The 21547-nt window shown below is 37.8% G+C and overlaps 1 protein-coding gene, 1 non-coding gene and 1 pseudogene across 5 annotated transcripts in view; all 3 read right to left on the bottom strand.

The window, feature by feature from the left end:
- LOC133058713 (cilium assembly protein DZIP1-like) overlaps positions 1 to 365 on the bottom strand; it is a 65707-nt pseudogene extending 65342 nt beyond the window's left edge.
- An 8602-nt stretch (positions 366 to 8967) lies between these two features.
- On the bottom strand, positions 8968 to 9097 carry LOC133058916 (small nucleolar RNA SNORA33). Its single transcript, XR_009693427.1, has one exon. It is a non-coding gene; the product is annotated as a small nucleolar RNA SNORA33 (small nucleolar RNA).
- An 11977-nt stretch (positions 9098 to 21074) lies between these two features.
- Positions 21075 to 21547, bottom strand: part of EPHA5 (EPH receptor A5) — a 367821-nt gene continuing 367348 nt past the window's right edge. For all 4 annotated transcript variants that reach the window (XM_061145871.1, XM_061145872.1, XM_061145873.1 and 1 more), the window contains one exon: positions 21075 to 21542. In XM_061145871.1, the coding sequence (XP_061001854.1) occupies positions 21437 to 21542 (106 nt within the window). In that variant the 3' untranslated portion in view covers positions 21075 to 21436. The remainder of the gene's footprint in view (positions 21543 to 21547) is intronic.

The raw sequence follows: 21547 nt of genomic DNA, 5'->3' as shown, positions 1-21547 counted from the left end.
ATGTTTAGTATTCTTTCCCTGTTTCATTTTCTCTGATCATTGGCTGCTGATTTCGATGAGTCTCATAAACAAATGACCTGTAGCTATGACTTTGACCCAAGCTATGCTTTGGAGAAAACCCCTCAAACCAAGAAGCTAAAAGCAGAGCATTCCTAGTCAGCAACCATTCAGAATGAGGTTCTGGAACTAGATCACTCTAAGATAAAGTTATCTTGAAGCTAAACTGCTTATCTGCCTTGTCTTTGGGGATGCCTGGAAATCTGATACTGACTCTAGTCCACAGTAAGGAGAGGATAGGCAGGCTAATCATTTATAATTACCCATTTAATGTGAGGCTCCCCAGAAGCCTGAGCCACCTTTTTCATGTTATTTAGGGATGTGTAGATTGATGATTTGGTGAAAGCAATTAGCAGCTGACTTGTACATGTGTGCATGCTAAGTTGCTTCAGTCACGTCTGACTCTTTGTGACACTATGGACTATAGCCCACCAGGCTCCTCTGTCCATGAGATTTTCCAGGCAAGAATACGGGAGTGCATTCCCATACCCTTCTCCAGAGGATCTTCCCAACCCAGGGATAGTGCCACATGAGAAGGCCAGCAGCTGACATGTATGCATGTCCAGTGGGGCATAAAAACCCTCTTGGGAACATTTTGCCCTAGCTCTTCTGAATAGAGCTCTCTACGGTAGCTCTCTCTCATATATGCCTTGGTAGTTCACAATCCAGAGTGGTGGTCCCCAACATTTTTGGGGCCAGGGACTGGTTTTGTGGAAGACAGTTTTTCCGTGGATGGAGGTGAGGGAGTGGGGAGGGGGTGGATAGTTTGGGCAGTAATTCCAGACGTGGGGAGTGGCAGATGGAGCTTTGCCGAGCTGCCCACTGCTCACTTTCAGCTGCACATCTCAGTTCTGTCCCCAACTCTGATCCTGAGTTGAAGAGTATCTGTGTGACTGAAAAGGATTTTGGAGAGCTGTGCTAGAAGTTTTGTGGGCTCCATATGCTTACCTGAATTTTATGTCTACTGCTCTACACAAAATCTTTCAGCTTCATTAAAGCCTTTCATGAATATGAGGGTTTAGTGAGTTCTTCAGTGATCAGACCCATGTAACCACTGCAGTTTCTCATCATCAGAATGTAACACAGATCCCATGGCTAGTGGGAAATGGCCCGCTGCAACTCCACAATTAAGAAGATTCTCTGCTGAGCTGATTTGGGGTAAAGTACAGGCAAAGTGAAAACACTGGGTTGTGCATTCTAACCTTTGGTTGGTGTGATATACTGAGGCTGATGATAAGTGACTTCATGACTTAATAGAGCATCCGGCTGCCATTAGTTCTATTAATTCATTAGGTCCAGTGGGTATTCCCTTGTGGCTCAGCTGTTAAAAAATCCACCTGCAATGCGGGAGACCTGGGTTTGATCCTTGGGTTGGGAAGATCCTCTGGAGAAAGGAAAGGCTACCCACTCCAGTATTATGACCTGGAGAAGTCCATGGACTAGTCCATGGGGTAGCAACGAGTCAGACATGACTGAGTGACTTTCACTTTCAGTGGGTATAGCAGCATCCCATAGTACACTAGAAAAGGAACATCTTGGATCAAGTACCAGCATACCCAGAGGACCTAAGTCAGTTTCATGAAGTGATGGCACAGTCCCGCATGTTAGCCTACGTGGGGTACACTAATGTCCCTCTTTCAGCTCACAGTTATGACTCAAGGAGTTGGATCCTCATGACTAGTTGGTGACTGAGGAGAACTGGGGGTCTGTGTTTTCACAATTGTTTGGCTTGTTGTGTCAGCATTAGCTAAAATTTACTACTGCGTTAACTATGGCTATATTACACTAATACTATGAGGAGAAAACGTGCCTCTATACTTGGGAAGAGGAAGTGGCTTGGTAACAATATACATAGACGCGGGGTAGTGGTGAAGAACTTAGTAGGTCAGTTTAGAGACCTGGACGGGTGATTTGGAAAGTTAGAGGCAAGGACATCTAAAGACTTCTAATGTAGATTTGGGGGTATACGAGGATGAGCACATGGTCAGAGAATCTTTATGTTTTATACTAATATCTACCACAGAGCATTTGATGCAGAAGATAGACTCAAAACCCAGGTTCACGTGATGACATAGCTGGTAGAGGTCAGCTAGCCTAGTCGGTGGCTTCTCCAATGCTCACGCAATGGGTTTGCGAGTGGAGTAGTCATGGTAACAGGGCCCAAGAGCATCATCGTCTCTACAAGGCCAAGTGAGCTGTTGCTTTTATGGCAGTTAGTGCTTGATACCAGACCAACCACTTGATAACAAGTGAATTCCTTCAGACAGCTTTTCCCCTTTCACAGCTATACCAAATATGGGTTCACCTACCCTGATTATCCCTGATAGCTCAGTTGGTAAAGAATCCGCCTGCAATGTGGGAGACCTTTGGTTTGATCCCTGGGTTGGGATGATCCCCTGGAGAAAGGAAAGGCTACCTACTCCAGTATTCTGGCTAGCAGCCCTAGCAAACTATTAACAAAGTGACCAACATACAGAATGTACACTTCCTGTTTGTTTCTTAGGCTCTGCTGTGTTGAACGTGCTGGTTTGGGTCTGGAAGGAAAAGGTTCCTCTACTGAACCTGGGCTTTGGTTACTGAACCAACAGACAAATGAATTATCACATTGATGGGCATAACTGACCCTCATTATCATGAGGAGCTATGATTGCTCTTACATAATGGGAACAAAGAGAAATTGTGTCAGACTTGAAGAAGTCACTAGGGATTTTTCTCAGGTTTCTGTCTTTTGAGCAGGCTGTTGCAGCAACTAGAGTGTGAATAGATCAAGGCAATCAAGGGCTCAGGCCCACTCAAGGCTGACAGTGGCTACACTTGTCAGGTGAGCCAGACTTGACTGTTGCCCTGCTGGTGAAGAGTGGAGGAAAACTAGAGCGGGTGGTTGATAAGGGTGAAAATAATTGTCCTTTAAGGCTTCAGGTGTAGTTGCCACAACTTTTTTCTTGTATATTTTATATATATATATACATATATATATATATATATTTTTTTTTTTTTAAGAAATCATTGTTTGCTGCTTCCCTGTAACAGAGCTGGTTACATGATTTGTGGGGCCCACTGCAAAATGAAAATGCAAAACCCCTTCTTCAAAAAACAGAAAGAGCATGTTGTACAAGACACTAAAATATATTTAAAAAAATGTTCTTGTATAGTGCAGAGAACTCAATGCTCTTTATTGAGTGGATATATAGATCAGTTAAGTTCAGTCGCTCAGTCGTGTCTGACTCTTTGTGACCTGTGAACCACAGCACGTCAAGCCTCCCTGTCCATCACCAACTCCCAGAGTCCACCCAAACCCATGTCCATTGAGTCAGTGATGCCATCCAATCATCTCATTCTCTGTCGTCTCCTTCTCCCACTGCCCTCAATCTTTCCCAGCATCAGGATCTTTTCCAATGAGTCAGCTCTTCACATCAGTTGGCCAAAGTATTGGAGTTTCAGCTTCAGCATCAGTCCTTCCAATGAACACCCAGGACTGATCTCCTTTAGGATGGACTGGTTGGATCTCCTTGCAGTCCAAGGGACTCTCAAGAGTCTTCTCCAACACCACAGTTCAAAAGCATCAATTCTTCAGTGCTCAGCTTTCTTTATGGTACAACTCTCACATCCATACATGACCACTGGAAAAACCATAGCTTTGACTAGACAGACCTTTGTTGGCAAAGTAATGTCTCTGCTTTTTAATATGCTGTCTAGGTTGGTCATAACTTTCATTTCAAGGAGCAAGTGTCTTTTAATTTCATGGCTGCAATCACCATCTGCAGGGATTTTGGAGCCCAAAAAATAAAGTCAGCCACTCTTTCCACTGTTTCCCCATCTATTTGCCATGATATCCACTCTTTTTTTAGCTTCTCTCCCCATATAGGTCATATACATATATGGGACTTCCCAGATGGTGATAGTGGTAAAGAATTCATCTCCTAATTCAGAAGACCCAAAAGACTTGAACTGGATCCCTGGGTCAGGAAGATTCCCTGGAGAAGAAAATGATACCCCTCTCCAGCATTCTTGCTTGGGAAATCCCATGGACAGAGGAACTTATGACTGGGGTCACAAAGAGTTGGACACTACTGAGCAACTGAGGCTTTTTTTTTTTTTTTTGGTATGTATGTAACTGATTCACTTTGCTCTACAGTAGAAAAAAACACATTGTAAATAAACTGTGCTCCCACTTAGATACTAAAATATTGTTTAACAAACCTTTTCCTTCCTCTTTCTAGTCTCTTTCTTGACCAGTCAGGGGTTTTTAAATTAGCTACTGAATGTCATGTTCCCTCCAGTAAGGAGGTCCCCCTTCCCCCCAGGGAGATTGTAGATTGTCACAGGTGCCCAGGATGTCCCCTCAACTCAACACAAATGGCCTTTAGGTTGTCAGATTTGTCCTTCTGCCAGTGACAGGACCAACACACTATGGAGGGCAGGTAGAGAAAGTGGGTGGGGGAGTCAATTTCTCTTTTCCAAGGACTCACAAACCCAACCCATGATGAATAGGTGAACTTCAAGAGACTGCACCCTCCATGTTGGAAAACACAGGGTATCAAGGTTATACGTGGGCTAGAGGATTATTTCCACCTAGTCACCTGCTGCAATGCTGCTGGCCGGGACCGGGCCTGCAGCTGTCATGACTGTCTAAGACATGGTGGAGACTGCAGCCCAGGACCAATCCTGCCTGCGCCTGGACCCGGGCTGCTTCCAGGGTCAAACAGGGATGTAGAATATAGGCCTTCCCCGACACTGGTGTGACCTGGTTGCTATGGGAAAAGGAGGGCTGGCAGCCGTGGTCTAAGGCCAGAGTGGGTCATGGAAACTGGGCACTTGCGGGGCTAGTGGAAGAGGAGCAGACAGCCTAGGACCCTTCCCAGGGAGGTGTTCAGAGGTAGGACAGTGCAGGAGCCGAGGAGCCAAGTACTCTCCTTGACATCAGCCCATCCCAACCCCCTCACCCCCATGCTTCATTGTTCTGTCAGCTTTCATTTTTATTTATTTATTTTTTTTAGCTTTCATTTTTAAAACACAAGGACAAAGCTAACATTTTCAAGAATTTTAAGATGGTAACTGCAAAGCATTAAACTGCAAGTACCAAGCCTTACTGAGCATGAGCTTTACAGGACTGCAGTGGTCACGAGCCAGCAAAGCTGGCTCTGTCTTGAGGTGTAGAATTAATATGAAGCCTGAGCAGATCTGAGCAGTGGAAGAGCTGGACTGCAGCAAACACTCATGGTGTCCTGTCATGTGCCTTAGTCTGACTCTGATTTTTGTCTATAGCTGAAGTAAATAGTCTTGACATGTGGTAAGAACGCCTACCTGGTGTGTGTTGAATAGCTCTCCTTTTCTGCTTCAGGGCCATTGCTGAAGCCAAAGGAACTCACAAAGCCTATGCTCAAGTATAGTATGAAAGCACCTGGATGTTGAAGCACCTAAAGGCAACTTTCAATCATCGTGAGCAAATTGGCAGCCTCTCCTCTAGAGGCTCATTTTTAAGAGGCATTGTCAAAGCTTCCCAGAGGTCCTGGTGGAAATGGAGGCTTTGGTTTCTGCAGCATTATTATTTTGTCTTTTCCTCCTTTCCCTTTCCTCACTCTTGCTTTGCAGCGCCATCTCACAGATGAATCTAAGTAAAATGTTACCTCAGGAACTTCTTTCAGGGAATGTATATTAAGATGGGGTCGGAGATGAGCAGCTAGAACACCTACTGTACCCTTCAATCATTCTTCAGTGCTTTAGCAGTAACTCCTAGTAATTTGATGGGCTTCCCACATGGCTCAGTGGTAGAGAAACTGCCTACCATTGCAGGAGATGCAAGTAACATGGGTTCGATCCCTGGCTTGGGAAGATACCCTGGAGGAGGAAATGGCAATCCACTCCAGTATTCTTGCCTGGAAAATTCCATGGATGGAGTAGCCTGGCAGGCTACAGTCCATGGGGTCACAAGAATTGGACAGGACTGAGCGACTGAGCATGCGCATCTCTCTCCTAGTAATTTGATTATAGGAATTGCAAAATCTTGAATGGAACTCCCAAGATATTAATGGGACTTCTAGAAGCTGGGGAAATGAAAGTATAATTTCAAAACCGTGGTGCCAAACAATGGAGAACATAACCTCTCTATCCACCCACACTTTATTGAATATATTTTTTTCTCCTTTTTTCTGGTGTTCTGGAAGAATCTTAAGAATTGTCCCTTTAATTCCAGAGGTACATAGAAAACAAACCAAGTGTGGGATGAAATCTTTGAGGTAATCATGGGTTTTTGCACTTCTAAGCCTAGTGTTCTTTTGATAATGTAGATTGATGTCCAAGCCTTTCTGAGTCAGCAATTTGTCAATAAAAATTGTGTCGCTATTTTTCAGAGAAATGGTTCTTTTCCAGATATAGATTGTAACTGCCCTGCATGGCAAGGTGATGCATATTTGTGTGGACATGAGTGTTTTCATATTTGAACAGTCACTGAGTTCAGAGCTGAGATCCAGGGGCCTTCAGACAAGAAGTGAAAGTTGGTCTCTGTTTTTGGTCAGAGAAATAACCAGGGAAAGAACAAGACTAGATCTATTGAAGTTCACCCTGATCCATAGGATGAAACATCTTGTATTCATTTTCATCATGGGAAGTAGCACTTAGCTATGCAAGCCAGAAATTTTGGACAGATTCTCCTCTTTTCCTAAACAAATGACATCAATCCATCCATGTGGATGTTTTTAAAATTAAGTCTTTCCTGGAACTTCCTTGGTGGTTCATTGACAAAGACTCTGTGCTCCCAGTGCAGGGAGTCTGGGGTTCAATCCTGCTCAGGAAACTCTATCCCACATGCTGCAACTAAGACCTGGTACAGACAGGCGCTTTCTATTAGCGCCCACAACTACCACTATGCCCTTGGTTTAAGCATTTCTCATCTACTTCACTTACAACATCTCTGTCCTAACTGGTTTTCTTGACTTTCTACTCTTGCTCTCTCTAAAGCACTCTATTCCCAGAATAATGCATGAGACTGTCTGTTCTCCAGATTAGTGTTGTTGAATAGAACTTTCTGCAATGATAGGCATCTTCCATATCTGCAATATCTCTTAGGATGACTACTAGCCACTTGAAACACAGCTAGTGAGATTGAAGAATTACATTTTTAATTTTCATGAATTCAAATTTAAAGTTAAATAGCCACACTTGGCTGGGGCCACCCTACCAAACAATACATCTCTAGGATGTAAACTCGATAAAGAAGCTTTTTCTTCATTATCAGAGATTGATTATTTCTTATTTGTTCCTAAAACCTCATGTGCACATTATACTTTAATGTACCTAATTTCTTTACTGATATGTCTCACTTGATAGGTCATAGCTTCTTGAGGTCATGAATCTTATTCATGAAATAAAAGCAAAAATAACAATAACCTCAACAGCAACAATTGAATACAATTACCACTTACCTCCTTTCCTTATGGTCCTGCTTTAGTCTCTGAAAAGATTCCACAAATAATTCCATTTTCTTGGAAACACCATTGGAAAAACATCCTTTCCGTTACTCTACCATTTGCTTGTGCTTCTTTATTGGGGGAAGATTACTATTACTGTAGAAAGCCTAACATTCATTGGACTACATCATGTATAGCAATGTGAGCAAAGCAACACTTTGCTTCAAAAGTTGGTAAGAAATAAATACTTCTTGACCAGGCTTTGGGGCAGCCTTCTAGAGGAAGGGTTGATGACTCAGAGGCTGTGCCAATGATGTTCTAAAACTGTGCTGGATGGTAGGGATACAGCAGTCACCGAAAGAGACAGGATTTCTACTTTTATTGAGCTTATGTTCCAGAGGGAAAGAAAAATAATAAAGAAATAATAAATAGGCAACCAAAATAAATACATATTTACAAGGTTCTTTGAAAAAGATGGGGCGTGGTGTGATACTTTTAGATAAGCTGAATAACTCAGCAGACATTTAGTCAGAGTCCTCGGGAATAAGAATAATAAGCCATACAAAGTTTTGGGGAAGAAGTGTTTCTGGTGTAGGAATTAGCATGTATTAATATAAATAGCCTGAGGTAGACAGTAATTTGCAGAGCTATGTGACAAGAACATAGAGAGTGTGAGGTGAGTGAAATACTCAAAGTAAATTTATTATTGTCCATATGGCTTAGTGGTACAGAATCTGCCTGTCAATGCAGGAGACACAAGTTCAATCCCTGGATTAGGAAGATCCTTTGAAAAAGGAAATGGCAACCCACTCCAGTATTCTTGCCTGGGAAATCCCATGTACAGAGGGGCCTGGCAGGGTACAGTCCATGAGGTGTCAGAGTTGGACATGACTTAGTGTCTAAACAACAACAACAAGTATTTACTCCTGATGAAGAGGCTGAGGCATAGATGTACACACCAACTTTCCCAAGGTCATACAGCTAGCAAGTGAGGAAGCCGGATTTTGCACTATGTCTATAGAACCCCAGAGCCCATTTTCTGGATGGTGAGTGCCTAACATAAAAGGTTCTTAAATAAATGAGAAGATGAATAAATGAGTTTGGGAAAATGGATTTCTATAGATAAATAAAACTTACCTGATCAGCCAAAATATTAATGCTAGTCTAATAATAGGAATGACACTTAAGGTGAAAGGCATGTGAAAGATAGCCACTATAGTAATACAGGCATATGATGTCAGTAGCTAGGGATAAGCTTGAGTTTAGGTTTAAGATGATAAACTTGTGCTAACAATCCTGTTGTGAAAGCAAGCTTATTACATTTCACATCCACATAATTTATTAGTTGGGTGACTCCTTACTATTTTTTTTTTCTAAAAAACAAATGTGATTTTACTAAAATTTACAAACTCCCAAGTTGTTAGCACTACTAGTTCCAGTGAAGCTTTAAAAAAAAAAGAAAAAACACAGCACATCTTATGAAGTATTCCCCACCATTAAAATGCCTTGTAGCCATTTTCAGGGACCTTAATGACCTCAATGTCTTTAAGGCTCGTAACGTGGCTTTCCTATTGCCAGCATTTTCTAAATTTCTGCAGAAACACATTCAGGTAAGCCGATTCTTTGGCTGGCTTGTTTTTTTTAAGCTATTCTCTATGATAATACCATTGTTTTAGATACATAGTACAATTAGTCTACAGCTCAGAATAGTTTTCCATTTAGTTCATAACAAAATAGAAATCAGTTGATGTTATCTTTAGATTCCACTACATTATGAAGCTATTATCATCAATGTATTTTATCCACTGACCATGAGATACAAGAAGTTAATCTCCTAAAGTAATATCTCCTTCGGAAAAATAATGAAAACAGTAGGAAAGCCCTATCACGAATTGCTTGCTTACAAATACAAGATGTCACTGACTAGAGGATATTCCATGATTGAGTCATGATTCTAAATATTTTATGGTAGTAGCTCTTTAAGAATTTAATGATGATTGTGAGTCCTCCTTTCCAAATTCCAAGTTTTGTGATTTTTCCAACGTCCCTGAGGCTATCATTCATAAGTATTAAACAATATTAAAAAGGTTAATAATATCTGTTTTAAGACCTTTGGTTTTAGGTCAATTTTTTCAGAAATATCTATGCAAAATTACTATATGTATTGTCTTCATTTCATGTATTCTCTACTTTTCTGAGTCCTGTACATATGCACTTCCATCTTTATACTTCTCTTTTCCACATAACAGATAATATTCTTAAAGGTTAACAAAATGTGTGTGTGTTGGGGGTAGGGCAGTGCATGCACATGCAGAATGTTTTCTGGATTTTCAGTCTAGTTTTCTGGCCTTGGTCTTTTCCCCTCAGTTCCTAGGGTTGATGCCTTGTACTGATGGGCCCATGTCTAATAAGATGCTCACTGCATCAATACTTACTTGTTACACATTTCTTTTTCTCAGAAAATCTCTGTTCCCCTAGTCTGTTGCCTTTCTTGGCTAAGAATGTTTGAAGAACTCTATAACTTTTAATATTGGATGACACATTTGCCAGGGTAGTAACTTTTGTTTTAACATCTTATTCAGCAACCTCTTATTTTAGGGCCGTATCTTAAGTATCAGAAAATAATAACATATGATACATATCTCAAAGAGAATATATTTGAGCAATTCATTCTTATCTGTCTTAGGGACCACCTGACTGCATGCAGCTGCATCGTAATTGTGCTATTGCATTGGTTCCCAGGAAAAGTAGGCATGAGTATAGATGGATCATTATTCAGATACAATGCACTGAGGCAGTGTAGACCCAGAGTGGATATTGTCTTGTCATTGCTTGCCTATGGTAACAATGGTTGAGAAAATATAGCATTCTTATGATTAACTTGAGACCTGTTCCCACAGGTAACAATTCACTCTTGCAATTACCATGTGGTAGTAGTAATAATTACTACCAGCTAAAAGGATTCCATGCTCATATATTCGGGAGTGTATTTAATTTTCTAGGCTATGTTTCCTACTCGTTGTTATCTTTGACTTTCTTCTTATTTTTCTATATTAGCTGGTAATATATCTGAGAAGCATATTTAATATGAAACTAATAAAATTTTGTAAGTTTTAGATGGAGATGAGGGTAAAGAAAATTTAATACATAAATTTTGGGTATCTACTTTGTTAACTATATATTAGGAAGTTATCTTCTAGTGTGAGTATGGAATAAGATATAAGGTGTGTTGAAGGTAAGGAAGTCAGTTTGGGATGTGCTGATTTTAAAAGGCACACTTTACAGTTAACTGGAGAGTTTTAGTAAAAATTTATCTACACGGAGCTATATTTTTGGAGAAAGACTGGCTCTGAAGATTTAAAATGGAAAGCCATTCCCATAAATATTAAAACTGAAGACTTGTGGGTTGATACAACTTTTAAGGGAAAGCACCCTGCATGAGATGGGAAGAGTACCCATAATTTTAGTAATTATTAATAAAAGGAAGGTAGGATAATAAAAGGTAGTGGAAAGGATTGAAAATAATTGGCTAGAAATGTAAACAAACAGGAAATACTGAGATCTTAGATGCCAAAAAAGGGAGGATACTTAAGGTGGACATAAAATCAAAAAGGTCTTCATATTTTTGTGACATTACTCAAGATAAGAATAGAAGGGTTGAGGAAAGAATGTCAATAAAATATTGCATCAGGCCCAAGGGCCATAAGGGGGATGTTTGAGCACTTGATCACTTTTAAATAGTGACAGGTAAAACATAACACCAATCCACTATTCTGCTTTATCTATGTTAACTCTAGCTCAGAAGAATTAAATATTAATGAAGGAAATTAATCTGCATAAAGGTAGTGAGCAATTACATGAAGAAAGAATGATGAAAATAATCATCTTAAAATTATAAATAAATAGTGACTTGTTCAGTTGCTAAGTTATGTCTGACTTTTTCTAACTCCATGGATTACCACACATTGGGCTTCCCTGTCCTTCACTATTTGTTGGAGTTTGCTCAAACTCATGTCCATTGAGTTGATGATGCCATCCAACAATGTCATCCCCTGTCACCCCCTTCTCCTCCTGCCCTCCATCTTTCTCAGCATCAGAGTCTTTTCTAAGGAGTTGACTCTTCACATCAAGTGGACAAAATATTGTAGCTTTAGCAACAGTCCTTCCAGGGAATATTTAGGGTTGATTTCCTTTAGGATTGATTGCTTTGATCTCCTTGCAATCCAAGGGACTCTTAAGAGTCTTCTCTAGCACCACAATTCAAAAGCATCAATTCTTCAGTGCTGAAACTTCTTTATGGTTCAACTCTCACATCTGTACATGACTACTGGAAAAACCATAACTTTGACTATATGGACCTTTGTTGGCAAAGTGATGTTTTTGTTTTTTAATATGCTATCTAGGTTTGTCATAGTTTTCCTTCCAAGAAACAAGTGTTTTTTAATTTCATGACTGCAGTCACCACCCACAGTGACAATGATTTTGAAGCCCAATGAAAAGAAAAAAATAAAGTCTGTCACTCTTTCCATTTTTCCCCTCTTCTATTTGCCAAGAAGTGATGGGGCTGAATGGAGTAGGAAATAGCAACCTAATCCAGTATTCTGGCCTGGAGAATCCCATGAACAGAGGAGCCTGGTGGGCTACAGTCCATCAGCCACAGAGTGAGAAACAGCTGAAGTGACTTAGCATGCACATACAATGGGACCAAATGCTATGATCTTAGTTTTTTGAATGTTGTTTCAAGCCAGCTTTTTCACTCCCCTCCTTCACTCTTGTGAAGAGGCTCTTTAGTTCCTCTTCACTTTCTGCCATTAGAGTGGTATCACCTGCATATCTGAGGTTTTTTATATTTCTCCCTGAAATCTTGATTCCAGCTTGTGATTCATCCAGCCCTGCTTTCCCCATGATGTACTCTGCATGTAAATTAAATAAGCAGGTTGAAAATATACAGCCTTTCCCAATTTTGAACCAGTCCATTGTTACATGTTCGGTTTGAACTGTTGCTTCTTGACTTCATACAGGTTTCTCAGGAGATAGGTAAGGTGGTCTGGTACTCCCATCTCTAAGAATGCTCCACAGTTTGTTGTGGTACACACAGTCAAATGCTTTAGTGTTTTCAATGAAGCAGAAGTAGTTGTTTTACTGGAACTCTTTTGCTTTCTCCATGATTCAACGAATTTTGAAAATTTGATCTCTTATTCTTCTGCCTCTTCTAAACCTAGCTCATGCATCTGGAAGTTGTTCACATACTGCTGAAGCCTAGGTTGAGGGATTTGAGCATAAGCTTGCTAGCTTGTGAAATGAGCTCAATTGTACAGTAGTTTTCATATTCTTTGGCATTGTTCTTCATTGGGATTGGAATGAAAACTGACCTTTTCCAGTCCTGTGGCCACTGCTGCATTTTCCAAATTTGCTGACATATTGAGTGCAGCACTTTAACTGCATCATCTTTTAGGATTTCAAATAGCTCAGCTGGAACTCCATCACCTCCACTACCTTTGATCATAGTAAAGCTTCCTAAGGCCCATTGACGTCACACTCCAGGATGCCTGGCTCTAAGTTAGGGACCATTCCATCATGGTTCTGCATTGTTAAGTCCTTTTTTGTACAGTTCTGCATATTCTTGCCACCTCGTCTCAATATCTTCTGCTTCTGTTAGTTCCTTACCATTTCTGTCCTTTAGTCTGCCCACTCCTGCATGAAATGCTCTCTTGATATCTCCAATTTTCTTGAAGAGACATGTAGTCTTTTCCATTCTATTGTTTTCCTCTATTTCTTTGCATTGTTCATTGAAGAAGGCCTTCTGTCTCTCCTTGCTGTTCTCTGGAAATCTGCAGTTAGTTGGGTGTTCCTTTCCCTTCCTTCTTGCTTTTCACATCTCTTCTCTCCTCAGCTACTTGTAAAGCCTCCTCAGGCAAGTACTTTCCCTTCTTGCATTTCTTTTTCTTGGGGATGGTTTTGGTCACTGCCTCTTGTACAATGTTGCAAGCCTCCATCCATAGTTCTTCAGGCAGTCTGTCTACCAGATCTATTCCCTTGAAGCTATTCCTCACTTCCACTGTATAATCACAAGGGATTTGATTTAGGTCATACCTGAATGGCCTATTGGTTTCCCTACTTTCTTCAGTTTAAGCATGATTTTGCAATAAGGAATTGATTATCTGAGCCATAATCAGCGCCAGGTCTTGTTTTTGCTGTCTGTATAGTACTCCTCCATCTTTGGCTGCAAAGAACACAATAATCTGATTTTGATATTGACCATCTGGTGATGCCCATGTATAGAGTCATCTTTTGTGTTGTTGGAAAAGGGTGTTTGCAATGAGCAGCATGTTTTCTTGACAAAACTCTGCTAGCCTTTGCCCTGCTTTATTTTGTATTCCAAGATCCAACTTGCCTGTTACTCCAGGTATCTCTTGACTTTCTACTTTTGCATTCCAATCCCCTATGATGATGAAGACCACTTTTTTAGTGTTAGTTCTAGAAGGTCTGGTAGGTCTTCATAGAATCAGTCAACTTCAGCTTCTTCAGCAACATTGGTTGGGGTATAGACTTGTATTACTATGATGTTGAATTCTGTTATTTTTGAGTTTGTACCCAAGTACTGTGTTTCAGATTCTTGTTGACTATGAAGAGTTCTGACAAAATGTGGTCCACTGGAGGAGGAAATGGCAACCCACTCCATTATTCTCGCCTGAAGAACCTCATGAATGGTATGAAAACGCAAAAAGCTGTAGTGATGCAAGTATGTGAAATCTATGATGCATTCTTTAAAAAAACAAAAAACAAATCTGAGTTTGATTCTCCTCAATCTGTAAGTCCAACTGCCAATTTATAGGAAATTAAGGGAATATTTGGATATTGATTTAAGGAAACTTTAAATAAAAGGTATGACAAAATGGGAATACTGATTGGATATTTGAAAATATTTCAAAACATTATGAAACTTTAGGTATGATCATAGTATTATGATTATATATTTAAAATTATATATTGTGGACATGCACACTGAAATATTTATTTATGAAATGATATAACTTCCATGCTTCCTCTTTTTAATATAGGAGAGAGATAGTGAAGTTACATACAAAACAAGATAGGCATTGAGTTTATAATAAGTGAAGCTAGTTTACATGACAAGTGAATTTATTAAACTTTTATCAAATTTTATATGCTTGAAAGTTTTGATAATATTAGGTTAAAACAAATATTGAATGAAAGGAACAATTTCAGTGAAATTAAAGAAAGGAAGAGATAAGAAAGTTAAGGTTATTCTCTTATGTCTTGATAGTGAAGGGATGATAGGGTAGGATATATAAAGATGCATAATATTTAGTGAAGCATTATTGTGTAACAGATACTACATTTACTCTCTGTGTCAATATTCTTAGGTTATTTTAACAGTCTCATTATTTCCTCACTAATAGTTGAGATACCTGAAGGCAGGGAGGTTAAATGATTTGCCTGAGTTCACACAATTATGAAGTGACAGATCAGGTTACAATGTGCTGGCTCCAGACCACCACAGTGCTGTCTTTCCTCACAATGAAAGTAAAAAGAGTCAGGGATACGGACAGCTGAGGGTATTCAGGAGCAGGACCAATGGATGGAGCAGATTCAAAAACATGTAGGAGAGCATCATCTGAAATTCAGGGGCAAAGAGGTTAACATTAAAAGAGAGAAGGGATATATTATGTGATCCGGATTAAAATCACTTAATCTTGCACAAGTTCCATTTCTGCCTTTGATCAAAAGTGAAACAGAATAAATGTCTCAAAGAACTGTTGTGAGCATTGAATGAAGAGTTTTACTTTCTGGAAATTTAGGATTACTAAGAAACCTCAAATTGAAATTAATAATCCCAACCTATTTGTATTTGTCATAACTATTAAAAAAAGTGGAGGGATGATTTAAAAACTATTGCTATGAAAAAAGTCATCTATATTTCAGCATTTCTGCCAACTTTAACCAAATTTATTAATTTTAGGTGCTAAGTTCAAGCAAATGCATTTAATATTTTATATAAAACTCCTAAATTTGGCTATTGTGGATTTTCAGAAATATCTACTTATTTTACTTTTGGTAGTAATAGTTTGGTAGTAAATCACCTGTAGACTTCAACGTTTTATAGGGAAGTTAAGATATCATAGATGGAATTTAGTAATATATAGTTATTACAATTTCCTAAGCTTGTAGGTGAAAAAAAAAAAAAACATATATTAGAAAAATACACTGAATTAGATTGTGTTACTACTCAGTGGAAGAATCCAAATAAGGAAAAACAAGTTTTTTGACTCCCAAAATCTGGTTTATTCTGAAAACTGAGTATGTTAGAAATGTAATCCATCGGATTCTGGTTTCCAGCCAAGGTTTACATTTTGCTTTGGAAAAGTGTGAACATCATTTTTTATCACTAACCTTTAGTTCTGGCATCCGTTAAATTAGCAGTTTGGCTTAAATTAATCCATTATGTACATGGCACAATGTGGAATCAGAATAGTGTGGTAGAAAGTATCAGTACATGGGTTTGGTCGCAAATAAATGTGGGTTTCATCCTGTCTTTGAAGAGAAGTCATACCTTGGGTAATTTCTTAACTGGTTTGAGTCATTGTTTCCTTATCAGTAAAGCAGAGACAATAACATGTACCTCAAAGGTAAGTGTAAAAAACTGTAATACAAAACAGTGCATTCTTATTACATGCTAATTAGCATTTCCACCACCACCCCATCATTTCAACCTGGTCAAGAGTGTCTACTTGCAGGAAAATTTCTTTTATCACAAGATCTTTATACCTCTGTAGTATAGCAAGAACAAGACTAGACTACTTGCTGAGAAAGTATTCATAGTCTTCACATGAGAGTAAAGCAAATGTCAAATATTATCCCTTGTCATAGTGATTATTATTTTTTTTTTGCACAGGCAAAAGGGTTAGGGATTATTTCCATAGGCATGGTGATGTTACTTTTTATGAATGTAAATGTAAACCAAATACAAATATCCCCTTGAATACAGTAGATTGTTTGCTATGCTCTTTACAGAAGGAGGCCAGCATGATACAATACACAGAGAAGAAGAGGAGCATTTGCATTTAATGACAGTCCTGCAAGAATGCAACCCCTCCACCCTATGCCATAAGCACACGCTTGTTGATGAGAAAGGCATCAGAAAGTCTTTTTGCAGATAGTACACACAGTTTTCTGCCTTTTTTTTTAGTACTGTTGTATAACACTGTCACAAACTTCTAATTAGGTTTCATATAATTATGTTCATGTCCAATAATCTCAGTGTCAAACTCTAGTTGCAAAAAATATTTGAATGCAAAGATTCATGAATATGTCTTTGAGGGAATAGATGCTGATTGCATTTTAATATTTAGCATAAGAAATCCCAACATGTTTATCAGAAGGAACTGAAATCATTATACAAAGACTGCAAGTTTAAAGTCTTTTGGGGGAAGGTAAAGCATGACAATTGGAATTAACTGTATTCAAAGGGTTTTTTATTTTCTGAAAAAATATAAAATTTTGTATCTTACACTACAAAAAACATGTACACAAACCAAATGCACAGAGAACTTCAAATGGAGAAAAAAAAATACAGAAATGCTAGTTCTTCTTTGAATTAATGCTGAGGCATGGATCTGAGCTATCCCAGTGCCTAACACAGAACAAAATAACTCTATACAGTTGCTTATAACCTGCCTGAAACTAAAACATTAAAATAAACATATTAACAAATGAGTGAGTCTAAGTTTTATCCTCAGACTATTATAAATGAAATTTACACACTTTAAAATAATTAATTATAAAACTAATAGCAGTCTAAAGAAGAAGTATGTTGACCACTGAGACTTCTACTGTTAAGACAGCCCAGCCTGAATAAACATGACGTATTTTGCTACCATCAACTTTTTTCACTTACATTTAGAAGAAACAAATGACATTTGATTCTGATTATTATAAAAGACTCTTTCTAAAAAAGAATTGGTGTCTTTCCCTAAGCAATAATTATGTGGTCATTCTGAACAAGAACATTCAATCATCTATGTGTAAAAAGACTTTTTCATAAATCAACAAGAAATGAAAAGAAAGTTCTTATCTATTTCTTCTTTGATACATTGCTATATAATTAACAGCATAATAGAGAAAATATTCAATGTAACCAGCTGTGCTACAGAGTTGAAAAAATGATGACTTATTCTAGTTATTAATTCCAAATAAAACTAGCACTTTGTTTATTCATTATCATCATCATCATCTTATTGTACCTACTTTTATTTTGAGGTTACACATCTGGCAGGACATAAGCAAAGACAGTTTACTATCATACTTATCTTTCTTTTTTCTTATTTTTAGAAAGAACAAAATGAGAAAAGAGTCTTATTCTACTACGCAACATCATACATCTAGTAAATTTCTAACATCTGACTCAACTGGCATTTGCCATCCAATGCACGATTACAGTAAAAAATGTCTTCCATAGGTAAGTATCTCTGCTTGTGCTTCTGAGAGCCCACTTTACATGGGATAAAGAATGGTGGTTAAAAAAAATCTTTTAACTTTCACATGGAGATTAAATAGCAGACATGCAAACACATTAAGTGCTCAATGATATTAATTTTCCATTTAAACTTGAGATAGGAAACTATTTCTTCACCATTGCGCACTGGTTAGAACTCTTACAAACTGAGTTAAGGATGTTCTGTATTGTTTTGGCAACTCTAAAACTAAGAATGCTGATCACACGTAAGTTTAGATAGAATATTAGAATATAATTTTTACAGTAATCCTACAACTTCAGAATACTGACTTGGTGATTAAAACACAAGAAATAAAACATGCACATCAGTTTTTTTTAAATGGGAAAATCAAAATTTTCACCTTTTAACATACAATGCACACATTTCCAACAGCCAAGAAGAGAAACTGAGTATGTCATTTTTACATGCGAGCAAATGGCAAGATTAGAAAACAAATTATGATTGATAAAAGTTGTCATTGAGCGACTTCAACAGGCATCAGTAACTTGAAAATTATTTCCTGCTTGTACACCTTTTTCAAAGTTAAACACTGAGAAAGACTTATGGTCTAAAGGTATTGCTATTGTTAAAATAACATTATGTTTGATTTGACAAATCTATCTTATGTACTAAAATTATTGAATCTGTGTTTTACTTTCGGTTGTCTGCTGGGTGACAATATTAACCAAAAGGATAAGAAATCACACAATCAAGATTTGTCAAATCTTGCCCTGGGTTACTGCCTCACTGTATTTCACAAAAGCTGCTTCTCTCCTTGTTCCACTTCTCACATTTATAGATGAGATTGGCACTTCCCAATTGGTGACATATCCAGTGGTGAACAAATATTTTAGAAATAAATTATTTTCTCTTTTTTGAGGAGGAGTACATCATATAAAATCATATTGACATTCCTTAGAAAATCTCAACCAAAGTGAGATAGGGATGAAAGCTATGTGTCTATTTAACTTTCATCTCAATTTACTTTTGAAAATATACATCAAGGTGGCAAAAGAAGCAAACAAATTTAATTAAAATCAATTTAAAATATTCTCTTGTGAAAAAGAGAAAACCTTCATTAAAACATCAAATTCCAGTTGCTTAGATACACTCCATCCTGACCTTGCAATCATCTTTGAACACATAAAGCTGGAGAACAATTTAAATATATTTGTTATGTATAAGTAACTGTGGTTAGTCCATCAAATTTAATTTTATGGTAGTTTACCTTTTTAATTGACAAATATATTCTTACTTGAAGTTTCTCAACTGTTACTTTATCACTTAGATTAGGTTGGTTTTACAAAATTCAATAAGTGCAACACAATCTCTGATTATTTTGTACAAAAGGAACTAGTTTACTATTTTTCCTGAAATGAACAAATGCATCTTTCATAAAAGTGATGCCTGCTTACTTGTGATTTCATCAAGACAAAGTTGTAGCCATCTCTAGTTTCTTCAGAAATTTCACTAAACTAATATAATTAAGCATAGTCTGTGTGGACCCATGGTACAGTATATACCCATAAAGAATTATAGCTCTATTTGGACGGGACTCAGTATATCATTTGAAATTGTTTAAAACTCTCCCCCTGTCCCCCCCCCCCCCCCATATTCTTTAGCAAAGAGCCACTTAAGTGAAGGTGGGTAGGGTAAAAGGAAGAATTTATTCCTTTACATGCTAATGTTTGACTGAAACAGGTTTTTGGGAGAGAGAGGGAATACTGACAATATAATGCAAGTATGTTCCTTATGGATGTCACTAATCCAGGCTACTCCAATACTCTATTGCTGTTGACAATCTGAAGTAGGCTGCATTTTGTTTAAATGCTGTGCTCCTTGAAAAATCATGTCATTTCATGATTTATAAAGTATAATAATACAAAAGAACTTGGTTATTCCACCAAGGAGCTCAGTTTTGCTCAGGCTCTAATAAATGGTTTAATTTGTATTACAGCACAAATATCACTCTTCACCAAGTTTGGTACATAGCATGTACATAGGACATTTTATATTTCTTAATAAGGCCAATTGAATAGCACTTTAGAGTGGCTCCTCAAGATCAATTCAATGTAACTGAATACAAGATAAAATAACCAAAGGAAAAAACAGCCATCAACAAATAAAACTGGTCAAGTCTTGCCATAGAGAAAATTCTAAAAGGAAAAAAAAAATATATGGATGTATTTGACATCATTCCATTGCTGCTTTAGTATCAAAATTTCTAGAGCTGGGCCACAAAGGAAATGGTTACAAAGGATTAACACTTAGGAGTAATGCTTGGTGCTCTGTGCTGGATTTAACAATATTAACAGAAGTCTGCACAGTTAAATCCTTCTACATCCTGCTGAAAATGTGCCCTTTGGTGTCAACTTTGCTTGACAAGATATTTTCTGGGACTCAGAAAGGTGAAATTTCTTACAGGGGTGCAAGATTAATGGCTAGAAAAACTGCATTGTCACAGATATCACAAAATGTTTTTAAAACACCAAAGGGGATTTAGTCTTATAGACATTTCCTGTTACTGAATAGAAAGATTTAGCAGCTTTTGGACACATGAGAGGAAAAAAGACACAAGCTTTTGTTAGATTTTGTCTTACCGCTTCCCTATTTCTCCTATTTCTAATATACCCTGGAATGCTTGTTCCTGAATGTTGCTAAAATTAAAATACTATTAACAATGCAAGCTGAATGGTAATACACATATGTGCAAGCCACACACACACAAAACTCCAACGTAAATTGATTCCTGGGTATACAGCAAATTATACAGTATATACACATTTATTACCTAGTAGTATCTAGAAGAGCAACTAAAAGTAAACTTTATAACACAGAAAAATAAATATACACCCTGTATTGTACTTGTCCTTGATCAAGCAACATGTTTATACACTAGTTTCTATAACTTAACGCTGTGTAACAGCATTTAAAATTACAAAAGAAGATATCTATTTAGAAATTATCTAACCATATTGCTCTTCAATACACTTATGTAGACAATTAAGACTTGAAGTAAACGTCAGTAAATTGCAGCTTTTGTTAGCCTACAGGTGGCTATCAAACTTTCCTTTCAAGTAGATTCTTGGAAGTTTTGAAAGGGGCTGCCTTCATTCAGTCTAAAAAGGTGCTATATATAGTTATATATTTCATGTATAAAATTTTGTAGAAGTAGGGAGAAGGATTTTGTTGTTGTAATACAAGATAGTGTTTAAACTTCATGTTCTTATTCCATGCAGGTTATATTTGCTTCATGAAAAATGAAGACACCAAGAGGAAGATAAAGAGATTTTAGTAAAACACTGATTACAAATTCTGTGGCTGAAACAAATGCTCTCTTAATGTTTGGAAATCACTGAGTTTTCCCTTTTTCCCCTTTGTTTTTTGTTAAAATAAATCTCAGAGCTTGTTTACAAAGTGCAGAGTCATTCACTTGACGAAGCGACAATAAACAAGTTATAATGGCACCATCCCGTTGACCAGCTGCACCTTCATTTCTTGAAGGCTGTTCATAATCTTCTTCTGGTGACCAACAAGAGTCACTCCAAGCCGTCTCAAATCCCTGCA

This window comes from Dama dama, chromosome 6 (assembly GCF_033118175.1).
Source record: "Dama dama isolate Ldn47 chromosome 6, ASM3311817v1, whole genome shotgun sequence".
Classification (NCBI taxonomy): Eukaryota; Metazoa; Chordata; class Mammalia; order Artiodactyla; family Cervidae; genus Dama; species Dama dama.
Note: the sequence above shows the minus strand (reverse complement) of the source record. Positions and strands in the feature narration are given on the sequence as shown.